Below are 17201 nucleotides of genomic sequence, written 5' to 3' on the forward strand. Positions count from 1 at the left end.
TCTTTTCTTTACAATAAGGCTTTCAAATAAGTCATGATTGTACGGCAGTGAAGCATCGGTGTTGAACACTGATGTCATGCTCTCGATGATGATGATGACGAAATCCAGGTGCGAGAAATCGAGATGCCGGTGTTGGGTTCTAACCATGGCCCTGCGGGTTAGTGCGTTGACCACTTGACCACTGACCTGTCTTGGCCTTAGAAACGGGCGTACCAGAATCCTCTTCAGGTCTCGACGGATAGATATTCCCATGACCGCGTCACATTTTCAATAGATCCGGGACCAAAGTCGCAGCCTTACTCTGGCCGTCCTAATGTTTAGGCTCTTTCTTTGATTGACGATAGATGAGTTCTTTGGGAATACGGTTACCGACCATTTCGTTTTGACCAAAAATACCGATAACGGACTAATAAGATTCACTTGCGAACCATCCACGCAGGTGACATCTCGCAATGTTAGCCGTTACGAGTACCACAAAACCTTACGAACTGATTTTACAAAGGCTGTGCCGTCACCACCAGCCACCGTCGCCTCAGTGCCGCCGTCGATCGCTCACAAGGAATTTTACTTGTAAAAGCGTCCCGTGCGTAACAATTTAATTGGGCCTCATGGTCGGAACCGTTGCTGAAGTTTTTAGTTGATTAGCCACAGTCAGATCGCACATAATCTGTCGTTTTTTTTCAGGTGCCGAGGATTCTGCACCACCTACGGCCCCGGGGAGCACGGTTAATAAGAATAAGTACAATGATCTGGCTTGTGAGTTGGAGGAACTGCGTGAGTTGTTCAACAATCGGACATCCGAGTTAGAACGCATTCAGGTGAAGCTGGCGGAAAAAGTTGGAGAGAATGAAGCGCTTCGCATGCAGGTAATTTCCGAGCCCCGTTATTTGGTTCATGCCGTTGGGCGTCAAGGTGAAATGTTGACAAACTGATATTGTTATTTGCACTTACCCGTTATACAGACACTTACTCGCTTTCTGGTAACTGAGCTTAAAACAATGAACATATCCAGTGAAGAAGCGCATGATACCCATTGTTGGAACAGCTGCGGACGATTACTCTGCTGAACTACACTGCATACCATATTGTTCTCGTCTTCTCAGAGACGGAAATCGCGCAATCATTTTTGAGTTGATTGTTTAGATCCTTTCTACTATTTTTCGCCAACCATGCTAACCCACAAATTTCGAGGTACTGCGCGTTGTACGAGGCCACTGTAAATCTAAAGCTCCGCTTTTCATCGATTAATTTGAAACAGGGATAAGGAAAAAATAACGTTTTGACTCGAGTCCGAGTAATTTCGCAACATTTTATTCGACCGTCCTCCCATTAAATACGGAATAGACATTCAGAGCACAGATGAAACAGCAGCATATCCCTTGAGGTTTAAAAAATTGCGTGACGATCTTCACCTGATGTCACACACACGGCGTTCTGTTAGCGCTTATCGCGGTTCAGTATGGGAATTCAATGCGCAGGTATCGGAACCTGAGTTAGTCCATTTTGCTACATAGCAGCACTTTTGATTGCAACGCTGATTGGTATTAGGTGGCAAAGGTCTTCGGTTTTAGAACATGTGGAACATAAATGAGCTGCCTCCAAACCTGTGATACTGTGTTTGGTAACCACAACACATTTAAACTGGCATCAACGTATCCCTACTGAGGCACCGAGGACCTCCCCTGAAGAACACACCTAGCACCGTGAGTGATGGTGCATGATAGTATGATATCAGTGTTCAACGGCGATGCTTCACGGCCGTACAACCGTGATTTATTTGACTGTCTTATTGTGAAGAAAAGAATAAGGGTAGCTTGATACACACGTTCCTAGAGATTCAGGAAATACAGCTTTGACGCCATAGGTGTCTCAAACTGGCAAACGCGACCCGATCCTTGCGGATTTGTGCGTTGACTTCATCTGCACACTGCGGCCAGAATTAATACCACTTCCAAATTACATCAACTTCGGCTGCCCCTCCCTGGGTTGCAAGTGGCGTGTTCAGTGACTGCATGTTTAGGAGCATGACCTTGGGCTTGATGGGTGCAAAGTATATATTAAAGGGCTGGTCAGTTCATACAAAAACACCTGCGCCTTCTCGTCGAAGACGAGAACAACGTCGACTGCATATTCCAGATCGACAAGGTTTTCATCACAAGCTATTTGAACACCGGGGTCTTGGAGACCTTCCAACTTTCTCATGATTTCATCGATCATGAAATTGATTAGGAATGGGGAGTCTGGGCATTCCTAACGGAAGCTTTTGCAGAGCTCGTCGTGACGGTTCGGTCCTACTGAATCATCTCTCGAGAGGATCACTGTTTTGTTTTAATCTCAGAACTAGTTTACTTATATTCAGTCAGTTGGAAGGCACCTGGAACAGACTGAGAAGTCATCGTTCTCGGGAAAACTTGGAAGACAATTCGTATTGGTGGAGAAGCCTCAATGGGTATTCTTTATGTGGCGTATCTTTCAAGAATGCGGTCCACGTGATCAAATCACCAGGAGAGCTAGCCACGGCTCGGGTATCGGATAGGTAATCATCGTTTGTACGAGAATGGGGCCTCGTTGTTGCGATAGCTGTCCTTCCTTTCCTGAGATTAGGTCACTTTCCAACACACTCCAAGTTCTGTATCTGTTTCCAGTCGTTGAGATACATGACTTCCTGTAGAGAATGGTGTATATATATTTTTAGCTCCGGGAAACTTCCGAAAGTCAAGTACTGGAGTCGCCTCAGTATGCTTCACTAAAAGCTCAGTTTAATATCCTATACAACGAAGCTGTGCAACTTCGTGGTCAGCTTGAAGAGTCCAGATCCACCTTGCAGAGCATCCGCCACAGCCATCTGAAGCATATTGCTGAAATGGAAGTAAGTTTTTTCATTGATTATTTCTGTGTTTCTAATTCAGCTTCTCATAATGCTCTGTCCTAAGTTTGCCCGCGAGTCGATTTTACTCGTTTCAACTAGTATGATGTGCTTTTCAAAAACGTAATCTCTCTGGGGTGTAGTTTTGCACTATACAATATGGTCATGCAATAGCATGCTGTCAGCAAGGCTACTGAAATCCGCGTCCATTTTCCCATTCGAGCCTTCCAAAGTCCATTGAATTCAAGAAGCGGCCAAAGTCAGTAGGTAGCTGACTCCAGATATCCAACTATTGTTTTTGCACCATCACCCCGTCTAATTCGTTGTGGCTACTTGTCGCTTAGTGGCGTATGGCATCCGGTCTTGTTTGTGTTCAGACCTCAGCGAGGACATCTTCACACAGTGTCCCCCAGATTTATTTTCCTACCTTGTTTTGCTCTTGTTAAGTCTCACTTCGCCCCCCTTTTTATTGTAGTTAAATGAAGCCGCCATCCAAAACCAGATGCGCTCCGAGATGTTGCATATTGAAACCCAATACTCTCAGTTGCGTCGCACGCACGAAACCATGGAATTGGACTTCAAACAGGCGCTGGCACATAATGAACAAGCTGGTCCGATAAATAGTGAAATGCGCAGCCTAATCGCCACATTACAGACACAAAACAAACAATTAAAGGCCGAAGTGGCACGGTATCGTCGCAAGTGTAAGGAAGCCAGTCAGGATTTAGACTTGGTAAGTGTGTGTGTGTGTGTGTGTGTGTGTGTGTGTGTGAATCAGCAGTTATGTCATCGATTGTTTTCTGAGACACGTCGTCCACCGACCTACACGCCTTGTTTGCCAATGAGGCATCCATTGTCATTTCAACGGGCAACAGCAACAACTGAATAGTTTGTCTGTCCGTTCAGAGAGTCATACCTAACGTACAGCAAACTAGTGCTTCAGAAGGGATTTCATTCCTGTCCAACACCAGACTTCCTTAACACCTAAGAAACCGTCCTGCGATCTGCGTGGGGGTTGCAGAAGCAATTTCATTCTACAACTTTCTTGGGTTCTATGCGATCCCTCAACTTTCGTGAACTTTAATGGAATATTCGATACGCAACTTCGCAACATAATCATTCCCTCTACGAATCCACTATATCCGCCACCTGTGACTTCGACTGGAAACTGAGTGTCATTACAGGTGGAAAGTAGACATCTAAGATATTTCCCATTTTAAGATGTGCTACTTGCTATTCAGCCTGATACTTTATTCCAGAAGTGAAAAATGTCCTAATGCTACACTCAGTATCGATACCGTTTGTCACACGGATTTGTTTCCTCAACTTCCAATCAGCCAGTCGAGTGACGCTACTCTGAGGACTTATTCCTCACATTAAAGATGTAAAGACGACATTAAACGGAATAACTTCAGCAGCCCATTCGAAATGCCGCATCTCCTTGTCAGAGGCGAGAATGACCCCCAGCGATAAAACAGACTTCCCTTCTAAACTACCCTGCGTAGGATAGCAACCTAACAAGTTTGGAACAGATCAGGTGACATCAAAATGCGTTCTGAAATCCTGCGAATATCGAGCTTATGGGATCTATGAGTGTGACAGGGTTACAATATTCAGCGTTAACAATAATAACGGTCGATTGCCTATAACAAGCTTTCGATACCACTCGAAGGAAGCACGACGGATGAGATACTCCCAGCTTCCTCAAGTATAAACAGGATCAGTTAAGGTGCCGAGGTTGGATTCTAACCACGGAACTTCCGGTCAGTAAGTTCGCCCCTTGACCACTAAGCCGTCACCACTATTTGATGTGATCGATTCCTGCTCTATCTGACTTCGTAAAACAAACGAGAAGAAGTATGTCGACAAATACACTTATTTGCATATCAATTTGGTTTTCTCAGGAGACTTAACAAAATCTGGTTTATCGTATTTTCCAGCGGGATGTGCTTCACAAAGATCACCTCATGTTTCAGTTGCTACGACATTCGAGATATCTTGGTATATTTTCATAAAGGAGACTGTCCACAGGTTGCTGAAAATTCATCGATAGCCCACGGCCATGCAGAAAGGGTGCAAAACCACCAAGGCAATCACCCAGTGGTCACCCTTCCAAGGTGCCCCTCCCCTTGCCCATCTTCGGAAGAGTCAGATTCCCGACCGCTTTCACTGATTTGAATTTTGCTCGTCGTCGGAAACTACCGCACTGTCAGGCGGCGATGAAAGATGTCCTCGTAAAGCCTGTACAATCCTTCTTCGATGGATGCGTTAGCGTCTCCGACAGACTATCCTGAGTTTACCACACCCAGCAGTATCAGACAAGGGTGATCTGCCGCCCTTTCTCTTCAGTTCCACATCAGTGTACTGTTTGAGTCTTCTTTACCTGCCACTAACAACTCAGGGATCTAAAATTCACCCTCGGTGTTCGTTCACATATATTGAAGATGATGGGTGTATATCTTTCCATTTACCAGGTACTTGAATAATGAAAACCACTTTAAATAACCATTTGTTTCAACCAGACAGTTCGTCATGAGTTAGTAACGTTGGTTTGGCAATGTACTTCATATACGAGAGGGCGTTTGCCCATGGTACGTTTCCTCGCTTGTCTTTTGCGTGCTTGCTTTTGTTCGAACTTCCCGAGCTAGATATAACAAGAACTGGCGGTTGATTGATCTCAGTGGCTTTCATTTTCTTTTCAGATCGTCTGATTGAGCGTGTGATGGTGGTAGGGTAGCACCAGGTTCCTCTCATCCAATCTTGTCTGATTTCTCATTGTAAGACAAAGTGGCAGTTCACGAAAGTTTTACACTGTCAACTGTCCTAAAACTCCTCTGTAAGGCCATTCCATGTGTATGCATCAACCGACAAGTTCAAAAATGCACTACTCTCTTCTGTTTTTCTCATAGCATCCCATTTCCTTTTACTCTAACTTCGTCATTTTCCGTCCCTATTCGTGTATTCTTTCATTCAGGTTAAAAACGATCTGAAATCCACGGAGGACGAACTGTCACAGGTTCGGACTGCTCTCTCTGAGGCTTCAGCCGCTGCACTGGCTGCCGAAGTAAAAGTGAGTACCTCCTTCATTTTACGTTGCCCTCACTTGAGTCGGACTGATTGTCCCCTATTTCATCGCATTTTAATATCTCTAAGTACCTTTCAGTTAGCAGATAAATAGCCAGATTCTCCAGGAGGCACTTGGCTATCTTTATTGTTTTTGGCTATGAAACTCAGTAATCCAAGTCTATATTCTGAACCTGCTATGTGGTTTATGGTTTTTTTAAGACTCGACTATCCGATCCATCGTCGACTTGTGAACCTATTATCTTCCGTGAGTGAATTTCACGTGGGGATTCTTGCAATGGACTTCCTCACTCACAACTTGGTCTGAACGCCGTTTTGGTATGTCACACAAAATGGGTTGGGGCACGTATATCCTACGCTAAACAGCTGGCTGGATCTCAGTTGCTTTCCACCATCGTGCTAGTAGGAAAAGGTCCCCAGTCTGATCACCATATGAAGTGGCACCGAAATATGGAATTGTGCACAGGTCAATGAGCCACCGAGCCAAATGGATGAAGTTTCAACCAAATTAAAAAAATTTAATATTTCGAATGGTAATCGCTTAACCGTAACAATTTCGGTGCCTAGTGCCATACTAACCGAAGAAAGCACGAGGGCCGAGATACTGGTAGGTTTCCCAAGCCCAAACATGAGCGATTGAGATGCCGCGCATGGGCTACGTTCACGGCCAGTGTGTGCCTTATCCACCGAGTTCAGTTAAACTGGAGCTCAGTTAAACTAGGTCGTCGAAACAGCATAACCAGTAGGCCAGCACAATTTCGATGGCGGCGCAATTTCCTTCTGAACACCAATCGAATCCCAACAGGCTGATCGATAGCAGCGTGGAATGTGCTGTTTGGAACTGGTTCAGGGGTACCAACTTAGGGTTTGAAAACTGTTAGTGCACTATTGATGATGGTCATAATGCAAATCAGAAGGTATATGCACTAGTAAACGTGTTTACTGTAGTTGACAATGGTCAGATGCCACACGTATAAAAATAAATTTGGATATTATTTAGCTTGAATTTTGCGGTCTAGCCAACTATGTTTTACTCGGCATGAGTAACTGCCTCGGAGGATAAAGGCAGTATGTGGTTTCTCTGGTTCAACCGTTGAGGAAAATCCGTCAAACGACAAGCAAGCTTGAAAATTGTGGTATCCTTAACCTACTTGCAAGTCTGTGTGTTGAGCCTAGTTGTATGCCTGTTTATTGTGTGCATTGTGAAACGAGGGGTGTCCCTTCGTGTTTGATACTTGTACGCACATGAATACATCTTGACCTGATGTGTTGAATGGGGTTCATAATCCTGGCGCGTGACGCAAGTAGTAGCCACGTAAACGAAAATGGTTGAAAAGTTTCATTGTACATGTTGTCGGCTAAGGTTGCAAGTGGGACAGGAATTGTCACGTGGTTTGAGTGTCTGTGACGCGTGATCTGGTGAGTGACCTCTACGCAACCACGTTCCTTGCCTGTAATGGAAGCCCTCCCATCTGGGTGTGACGCGATTGCACTAGAGGACTTCCAACTATCATTTGGGGAAACAGTCAGGTTGGTGTACCTTGTGGGACAAACACTTTGTCATTACACCAACAAATGATACTTGACACGAGCATACGGATGCATATTTACAGAGGTTGGTGTAGTTTGCTAGTCTGACCTTCAGCTGGATCCTGTTAGCAAGACTGAAACTGAAACCCCTGCCAGCGCAATGGCTTGCGACCGAATAGCCTTTGGATGGAACATCATATGGACATCTGTTCCGTTTAGTGAACTGCTAATTTCTCAGTAGGAATCGCTCAGTTTATTAGTTCTATAAAGGCGGTATGTGGTTTCTCTGGTTCAACCGTTGAGGGAAATCCGTCAAACGACAAGCATGCTTGAAAATCGTGGTATCCTTAACCTACTTCATGAAGGCAGAAAACAAGCGTATAATATGAACATTTGGACTACTTTTCCAGGCATGCATACAAGAGTATGGGATAACGTAGTGACGAATAATCCTCATGGGTTCAATAGAGGTTAAAAAGGTTGTGAATTATGGTCGCGGTAATTGGGTTAGTTTTTTGTCCATTGTGATGAAAAGGGCTTCAGCAAATGCCAGAATCGTGAAACGGAGTTTCGGACGCCACCTTGTGGTCAGCCACATGACCTGTTGTGGCCATATACGTAGTCATCGATGGTGCTAAATTCTTGGTCCCTGTTTTGAATATACAGCTTTGCTGCTGATTAAGTCTTTATTGCCCCTTCGCAACAGTCGTCGTTCTGCTCTACCGATGAAGGATTAATTGAAACTGTGCTTGAAGTGATATGCCCACTAAGGGTTCACGATGTTCTCAACTAATTCTTCTAGCTAGTGGAAGTAAATGGAGGTAAACTGATGGTTATTTGTATGCTAGAACGGTTTATGAACCAAGTTGTTCAGCTTTTGTTGGTCCTTCTGTGGCAGTCAAAGGAACATCTTTTTTTGCGGGAGGGGAGACAGATGTCTGGCCAACTTTCGGCTTCAGACTACAATCTACTTCAAACTGCAAAGCAGCAGTCTGACTAAAGGATCCAATTCTATGATAAATGCTTGCCTTCAGGCCGATTTCCAGAATATTTCATAAGGTCACTCCACGCACATTGTCGCCAGTGCAAAATTATATCTTTGACGCTTAGCAATGCATGGCCAGCTTGCTGAAGAATAAGGAAAATAAGTAATTCGATTCTGGTCGCACGAATTTAGACGCGGGGTGTGACACTTGTGACTTCTGGATGCTTTCCCAATAATATCAAGTATATGGTTTTTACTATAGGATTGTAGCTCAGTTTGGCACTCTTCAGGCCCCCAGGTTTGTATGCTCTGGATGTATTATAACTTGTTTATAGTCTATTGCCTGAAATCAGTACGTCACAATAGGTTCGTCATATCGTGCTGCAAACTGTCTCAACAATGTATGTATGTCCCTGAGGTAACATCCGAGGATAAGAGGTTAGGTTCTCTTATTTCGCTCTCCGAAATTTATCTATTTCGACTTTTCTATCCAACCACAGACCACGCATCCAACTCCAGCGGAACTGAAGACAGAACCGAGTTTAAGTAACTCGGCTGCAACACTCACTAAAACGGAGGACGTTAGTTTAAACGAAACTTCTGTCTGTCAAGAAGTCTGTCCAGGGTGTGGTGCGTCATCTACTCCGGAGCCGTCCGTAGAATTGAAATCTGTGAAGACGGTGGGTGCTTCTTTCCGTTTTCGGTGGTCAGTTGCTGATAAACTGTATGTTTAGTGTATACCCAGCAAATCCATGCAATTTTTATCCCGGCGATCGCACTCTGCATTTGTCCGGTTTATCGGCAGTACGAGTTCTACTGCACTCCTTAGTTAGTGTGCTATGTCGAATGAGGAATAGTGCATAGTTGTGACATTAGCTATCTCCCTTTTCCCCTCCCCTATGATATGGTGAACTACTGGTGTAGTTATCCTTGTATTAAACTTCCGCATGTTCGAAGTATCATGTTGGATTGTAGGTCGATGAATGCACAGATTTGAGTGGACGGATGACCGAGGACCTGCAATAACGACGTTCGTTTTGGTGGGTAATCGGAAGACAAGTGTTCAGCGTCAGAGCTAGCCCAAGTTCCCAATAGTCCAGGCTTAGTACGCATCGCTGCCAGGAAAAATTCTGCGCCTGATAAGACAGGATAGTTAGTGTCTTGGTCACATACAGCCGTAGCTACACGAATGCGGTAGGACATATGGGGGTGCTGTTACAATCACAGATCTTCAGTGAAGAGGTAGCTGATCAGGTGTCGATCCAAATTGTCCGTTTATACTGTGCGTTCTGACGGCTGTTCTCATTAGGAACCTGTGTTTTCGACTGATTCAGCCCATACAGCAGTGTTCTGAACCACTTTTATTACAGGAAGCACCTACTACGGATCTCCAGACTTCGTCTCAGTCGGGCGGAGCTTCATCAGAAGAGGTCATTCGAACTCTCAGGGAACAGTTAAAGTATGTGTTTATTATGTTTCCTTTCATATCTTCCCATATTTATAAGAGCCCATATCGACTGTTTCTCTGATCAAGGTATTTAGCAGTGTTAGTGGCACTTTACGATGACGCTCTATCAGGTTTTTATTTGATCTTATTAACCAAGTGCCATAGGGAATAGACAGCCCCTTCGGTGCAAAGTATCACTGGTTCACTGCAATACCGCTTTCACAACTTTGTCTTCTATAAAGCGTCCATAGCTTTATCCTAAGTGTTGAGTGACTCACAGTCATTTCATCGATGACAGGCTTGATGCATATAGAATAATTTTGTGATTTTGGAGTTGAATAGTCTAACTTTGGTTATCCTTCGGTTCACAACAGCCATTCAACATGTAGAAAACAACACTGTCAATTTACTCCACCCTAGATCGCAATTATCTGCCGTATTCTCAATTCCTACCGGACTCTTGTCTGAGTAGTTGCGTTGATTTTCTGTTTTACACCAGCTCTGAACTTAGTCTAACTTTGGTTATCCTTCGGTTCACAACAGCCATTCAACATGTAGAAAACAACACTGTCAATTTACTCCACCCTAGATCGCAATTATCTGCCGTATTCTCAATTCCTACCGGACTCTTGTCTGAGTAGTTGCGTTGATTTTCTGTTTTACACCAGCTCTGAACTACTGACCGTCAGACCAACTGGCCTTTCTAAGTGATGTCGATAAGGTAGTCAATCATCCATGGTACTTGTTTGGACACCGGTGTCACTGTAGCTGTTGTTCGGGACTAATGCACTTGATCGACATACTCTTATTCGCAATAGCGCATTTTCATAAGGAGACAGTCCCTGTTACCCTTCCATCCGACACCTGTGGAATTACCTACCGATACAAGTCATGGGCGTCGTGCTCCGAGGAACATGTGAATTATTCGTTACTCTTACTCGTGGACAACCGGACGGGTTGTCTAGGTGATTGTAGCTGGTCTCAGTGACTCATGCACGGGACCCGTAAATCGTTATTTGGACTTCATTTCATAATCTATGAACTAGTCAATCAGTCAGTTTGATTGATTATCAGTTGTCTTTCACTGACACTGAGCGAGGGCATTGTGACTCAAAGCCCCCTATGACTCCACTGTTTGGATCGAAAGTGCATGTTGGTGTACGGATGTCTGACATTCACGGGTTATTAGACACTGAGGGTTTGTTGCCCACTGTGGATAGTGATTCGTCGTAAGAACGAAAGCTTTGTAAGGACGCTGTCAAACCGCTGTATATTAGACTAGTCTGTTCGATTAGTGTGCACCTATTGCATAGCAATTCCCAGTTCTTGCCGGTTCCAGAGTTTAATCTAATATGGACGACATCCCTGCATTCACTCTCACCGTCGACGATTTAGCGGAATGTTTCCGAACTTAGCCCAGTACCAGACCTGAATTGGTGAGCACCGAGCATTGCGAAGCCGGTCACAGTGTGTAGACTTCACGCACATCAATTGTAGGTGATTATCTGCGCATAAAATAAAAATCGGATCCTCCTTAAGGTATGTTCTGCCATATTTGTATTCTTTTCCCTGTCATGCGCGACTGCCGCGCACGATCGTATTGCTGGTGAATATCATGTGGCTTATCGAATGTGCCTGCGGGTTTCGGTGTCCTAAGCTGAATCAGAACTGCGGCCAGTTCACCGAACTTATAAAAATAAAAAATCGTTCAGCTGTAGCACCCTTTCGGTGCCTAGCTGCCGTGCCACCAGAAGAAAACGCGAGGGCTGGAATACTGTCAGGTTGCCCAAACCTAGACAGGGGAAGTCGAGAGACAGGGGTCGGGTTCGAACCACGAACCTTTCGGTCAGTAAATTCGCGCTCTAACCACTTGGTCCATCTCGCCTCCACCGAACTTAGTAGTGGGCGTCGTCAATAGTTTTGTTTTGTCCAACCAGTCGTTACAAATTCGGTTGTTGAATCCTCAGTGTCTCATGGCCGATCATGTTAATTGCTTCTCATCTTCCAGTGCATAAGGTTCCTAGAATTTTTCATTTGCTTATCCAACATTGTACCCGTCGTCCTGTATGTAGCTGCCTTATGTACCGTGACGTCGGAGTAGGCTTGGGGGAACATGTAGGGTCGTCGGTGTTTGTCTGTAACACATTAGGGTTTTTAAATGCAGAAACAAGTATGCCTTCGTGTGTCGTACCTCTGATGAACGATAGCTGTACTAAATTCCCAATGACAGATCTTTCTCCTTATGAGTGTATGGGGCAACCGGTAGAGTTAAATATCCGTGATTTCGCTCCCTCTCTAGTATGCTATCATAATAGCTAGGTGATTGGTGTTTTTGAGCCGTTGCACCCAATCGGATGTGCTCCACTTCCCGACCTTGCCTGGCTCATCTACCACCAATCTTCAAACTGTTTCGAAAGGTAGACATTTGCTCTACCTAAAGTTGCCACAGGCAGCGCTAGTCATGGTTGTGCAGTGAGTTGTCCTAGGGTTTGTTGGCGACCTCCGCATTGACGTAAATTTGTCTTGGTGTACAATATTACGGGTTTTAGGCCGTGCTTCCATGTATCTCACGATTTTGCTTACTGGTTTCCGCGTTTTCCTACTTCTCGATTGTTGATCACTCAGTGTGGACTCCTTCCGAAGGAAGTTTACATTAGTCCTCCTTTCACCTTTAGGCGTTCACAAGAATCTCAGAAAGAAATGTCCGTTCTTCTCAATATGTACAAAGTCATCCCAAAAGATCAGCGCGATAAAGCAGCTCTGCTGCAGTGTGAAGCCAAGCTCCGGTCCGAGTTGAATGAAACCAAAGCTGAGCTGGAAAAACTTCAGGCAAACTTTTCGGAATTGCAGCAGCAAAATATTCGTCTGACACAGCAACAGCAGCAATTTCAGCAACAACTACAACTACAACAGAAATCCCCGTTCTTGAAGGCCTCACCAGCGGAACACACACCGCCGGTTCAATGTATCACCGCTGGTGGTGCCAGTGGCATCATACTGCCGGATCGCCTGACAGCCACAAGTTTATCCCCTTCAACTAGTTCACAGAGGACCAGCATCATGGTATCTCCCGATGAAAAGGTCTCCTCCGGCCCATCCTCAACCCGTACTCCCCCGCCATCTCAGGTGGGCCCTAGTCCAGTGACTGTTCCTGGTAAGTTGCCCTTCTTGCAACATTCCTTTGCAGAGCTCCAATTGGAACTTCAGCTCATCCAAAGGCGTCGCCAGTCTCTCGAAGTCCAGTTGGATTTATGCCAGCATCGTCTGTTGGCAGCGCAACAACAAGAAGAAGTGCTTCTAAAGGAGATGGAGGTGCGTTTTTGTCCTTTTCCTTTTTTCTATCTGTGATGTCCTTTACATGAGCCCTTTTCTTAGAATATACTTTGCGTTAGATTGAACGCACTCCACCATTCCCACCCACCGAACAATACCGAGGAGGCATGGTGTATGAAAGCTTGTCGTTTCGTGTTTTTCTTTCGAAATAGGTGTAGTTTCAATTCGCCCTTTTACGTTCAGCAATCTGTTGGGCCGATGGCTGTGTGATATCAAGCTGTTGAATGCTATACAGAAGGAATGACCCACCCTTGAAGTACGGCTGCCATAAATATAACAGTTTTCTCGGCCCATAGGCTCACCGTGCACCAACAGAAACCGCCCTCGTAAGGTGACCAAGATTGTCTGAGCATGTATAATTCAATGAGCAGACTCTGTAGACGTGTTTTGAGCATATCTGCAACTACCGAGTTCAATTATTTTCTTGTACAGTACGCCTAATGGTGTTCAGTTGGTCCTTCTAGCAAATTGGTTACTCGACCTACATTCGGTTTTTCGAAGCATTGATGTTTTCGCTCGTACTGTCGTGTGTAATTCGTGATGTAAATTGTGGTTACGTAACACGCAGGTTTTTCGTAGCGGGTCAGTTTGCACCCATGTGATTTTGATCCTGAAGAGCACTTTACTTCTCGTGATTCTACTCAAAGATGTTCTTGACTGGAGCAGTCGTTCCCGTTTCTATCCTTCGTATCATGGACTTAATCCAACCACAGTGAGCCCGAGTTTCTTGAATCAAAGGGTGTACTTGGTTGGCCTTGCTTGCAGTGAAGCATTGGTGTTGAACACCGATGTCATGCAGTCGATGATGATGATGATGCTTGCTTTATGTCGCAGAACCCAATGTAACCAACATTGCGGGATGACTCGTTTACTATAGTCTACCGACCCCACCCTTGCAATACCGCTAACCTCCGTCTGTCAGCTCTTTTTCAGTTAAGTCAAATTTGTTAAGAGGCCTGTTTATTTCGACTAATATTTACGTGATGATAATCCTCCTCGCAGATTACAGTTTCTGACGCTGCAGAGATACAGGAAGGTCTCACGTCATCTTCAGAGGCAAATACAACTTGCAAGGCGGTGTAAACCGCTGGGCAGAATCGCCGTCTTAACGACTATCCATCTGATCTCATCTACCCAAACCATCATAACTCAACTTTACGATGACCGTCTTCAGGAACAGATTGAGTTGATCAGACATCATACCGAGTCGGTACTTCCATGAACTATAGTCAGTAGCAAGATCCTAGGGTAGTTTTTTGTTCTGTTGTTTGATTCCTTAGACGGCGTAGGGACGTAGTAGCCGTGAGTCGTATCTTCTACTGTCTGCCAGTACGACTGAGTGGTGGTAACAGTATGGTCTGGACCATTTCGTGTATGGTATGCGGAGAGCTTGCTCAAACCGCGACCATGGATGTCGTTGGATCACACCGTATACGCGGATTCTAGCGACATCGGGCAATAGTGGATTTAGAAATTTTTCCATGGAGCATACCGGACTAATAAACCTCGATAACATTCTCTCACCCTGCTTGATGAGATGCACTCAAATGGATGGATATAATACCGTCCAGTGAATCAATAGTAATACGTCTACTTTCTTTTGTTACCGTCTCTGAAGAGTATTGCTGTTTGATGGCAGTGATCCATCATGCGATTGATTTGTTATTTTTCCGCAAATTTCAGGTTACCGGTCAAGCGTTTGAGGATGTTCAAGAACAGAATGTTCGGCTCGTTCGAACACTTCGAGAAAAAGATGACGCGAACCTCAAGCTGATGACTGAACGATTGAAAACCGCACAACTGGCGCGGCTTTTAAAGGAGGACAAACACTTGTTGGAGGAACAAATTCGTCTGATGCACGCAAAGATCGAGGCGTTAAATCGCACCGTGTTAAAACACGAAGATAAGGTTTGTGGATCAGCATTAGTCTTTCCATCCCATTCTATATAGTTCTGAATGACTGCTTTAACGGGTTCAGTTGTTTCGAGCCTTTTCTAAATCGAACAGCCTTCTGCATGTATTCAGTTTCACTTTGCACGTGACTTTGTGTGGCAAAGACGTGATGAGAGTTTTGTCCGTCTTGTCTGTCCGCATTGATTCTCGCTCAGTACATCCTGTTGTCGTTCGGTTCCGTTTATACCTCCAGACATTTCTCTGCTTTTATTTGGGGCGATGCTAACAAGCGCTAGTCCGTTCCACTACGTCCTCACTGTGCTTGGTTCGAGACGCTGTAAGATATGGCTGCCAGCCGATGTCTGGCGTGCTTGTTTTCAGTTTCTATCCAGATTGCCTGAATGAGTGTCTGTAGGTGTAGGCACCTCGAAATGATTGTAGGAAGCTAGCACCATCCACCTTTGTTCTTTTCTTCACAACAAGGCTTTTAAATAGTTCATGGTTGTACGACAGCGAAACATCAGTGTTGAAGATTGATGTCATGCTGTCGATGGTAATGATGATCGTGTTGGAGTCCGTTTCCGCAATGGATGCTTTCACTGTTTTTGGCCGTCTTTCTGTTCCCTCTAATTGGGAATTTTCTTGTACTCTTGCCACAGGAACGTCTCCTACTAACCAACCTTGAAACCCTGGAGAAGGAGGCGAATGCTCGACAACAGGCTCAAGAGGCATACAAACGCAAAGCCTTTGAAAGCCAGCAGGTTTCGGAAGATTTACGCGTTACCGTGCAGAAATACCAAAGTCAATTGAAGGAGGCCCAGGTTTCGGTGCAAGAAAAGGCTTCCGCTTTTGAACGAGTTTCATTCCGGCACCAGAGGCTTCAGGTTTGTGCTTACTGACGTCTGTTGTACCTGTTTTACCTATAGAGGAAAATGTTGGTTGCTCAGGTAGCGTAGATGGTTGTCGTTGACTTGTTCGCTGAGCTGGGCAATTTGATTGCAAACGTTTCATCACCAATCGAGGTGACATCATCAGTGCGTTATTGTGGGGCGTAGTAGTGCCTAGTGGTGGGTTGGTGGTTATGGTGGCGCATCGACAATATGGTATCTCAATGCGTTTCTTTCTGCATGCAATACTGCCCAGCAATGAATCGAATTAATTTTGTCTGTATTCCTTTTGTTTTCACTACCTACTTACAATTAGTGACTGTGCTCCGGTTTTCCATTAAAGGAAGAATTGGTTACTTTGCGACGCAAGTTTGAACGGCTACGAAAAATCGAGCAGTCTCACAATGCTGATGAAGTGCTCTTGGCCGAAATCCAAGACTACAAAGTACGTTCTCAGCAGTTGATAAATTGTTCAACGACTACATTACCCAACTGTTTTACACTACACTGATTTAACGCTGTTGTCGCATATGCACAGTGTTTTTCTCTCCCCGCTGTTATCGCCGCGCACAAAGCTGGCTTCAATTTTCCGACGTCACACTTTGTAAAACCCATTATTTGCTTTCGGGCCCTCGGTGATTTTTTCTGCCGGGCTAATTTGTAGGTTTCCCCTGTACTGTCTGTCCGTTCTGGCCTGTTTACTTTGGTGAGCCAAAACCAAAAGGAAGCATTAGACTGGTGGTATTGTTGTTAGAGCTCATTAGTGGTGCGTGTTGTTGACCGCATCGGGATTTGATTTCTAGTCGCTTGACCTTCAAGATGAGCGTATCACCACTGTTTCAGCGCACACAGGGTGCCCTCAAATTTACGTATGAAGATTTGATATTGTTCACTGGTACGTGTGCGTGGTATATGAGGCCACAAACAGCGACTACCCCAGTTGTGTCGATCGGTTAACCTCCTAGTTCGGTAGTTCCAACGACGCCGTATAATCTAGGGCATTTGTGTAGACAGTTGCAGGAATTGTATTCCTGAAAAGTCGTTGGTTCGGTCGAGTAACGCCACCAAAATAAACAAACCGTAAATAGGTCTGTACACTGGTCAAGCCGCACCCAACCATGCTTTTCCATTACGGATGGAATTTCTCCAGCCAGTCTCCCTTGGAGACTTATTCGC

General features: G+C 44.9%; 3 protein-coding genes across 3 annotated transcripts in view; 1 reads left to right on the plus strand and 2 right to left on the minus strand.

Annotated features, from left to right (window-relative positions):
- T265_11749 (hypothetical protein) overlaps window positions 1–2014 on the minus strand; it is a gene marked incomplete at both ends in the record, with an annotated part of 6420 nt that extends 4406 nt beyond the window's left edge. Inside the window, 2 exons of the mRNA XM_009178495.1 lie at window positions 13–186; window positions 1961–2014. Coding sequence (XP_009176759.1) covers window positions 13–186; window positions 1961–2014 — 228 coding nt within the window. The remainder of the gene's footprint in view (window positions 1–12; window positions 187–1960) is intronic.
- The window catches only part of T265_11750 (hypothetical protein), a gene marked incomplete at both ends in the record, with an annotated part of 47369 nt that overhangs the window by 25793 nt on the left and 4375 nt on the right, over window positions 1–17201 (plus strand). Inside the window, 10 exons of the mRNA XM_009178493.1 lie at window positions 685–866; window positions 2696–2869; window positions 3342–3599; window positions 5841–5936; window positions 8966–9145; window positions 9836–9924; window positions 12588–13224; window positions 14929–15153; window positions 15798–16022; window positions 16369–16470. Of these exons, the coding sequence (XP_009176757.1) occupies window positions 685–866; window positions 2696–2869; window positions 3342–3599; window positions 5841–5936; window positions 8966–9145; window positions 9836–9924; window positions 12588–13224; window positions 14929–15153; window positions 15798–16022; window positions 16369–16470 (2168 nt within the window). The remainder of the gene's footprint in view (window positions 1–684; window positions 867–2695; window positions 2870–3341; window positions 3600–5840; window positions 5937–8965; window positions 9146–9835; window positions 9925–12587; window positions 13225–14928; window positions 15154–15797; window positions 16023–16368; window positions 16471–17201) is intronic.
- T265_11751 (hypothetical protein) overlaps window positions 15919–17201 on the minus strand; it is a gene marked incomplete at both ends in the record, with an annotated part of 5359 nt that continues 4076 nt past the window's right edge. The window contains one exon of the mRNA XM_009178496.1: window positions 15919–16058. Within this exon, the coding sequence (XP_009176760.1) occupies window positions 15919–16058 (140 nt within the window). The remainder of the gene's footprint in view (window positions 16059–17201) is intronic.

Source organism: Opisthorchis viverrini (assembly GCF_000715545.1).
Source record: "Opisthorchis viverrini unplaced genomic scaffold opera_v5_569, whole genome shotgun sequence".
In the NCBI taxonomy this organism is placed as follows: domain Eukaryota; kingdom Metazoa; phylum Platyhelminthes; class Trematoda; order Opisthorchiida; family Opisthorchiidae; genus Opisthorchis; species Opisthorchis viverrini.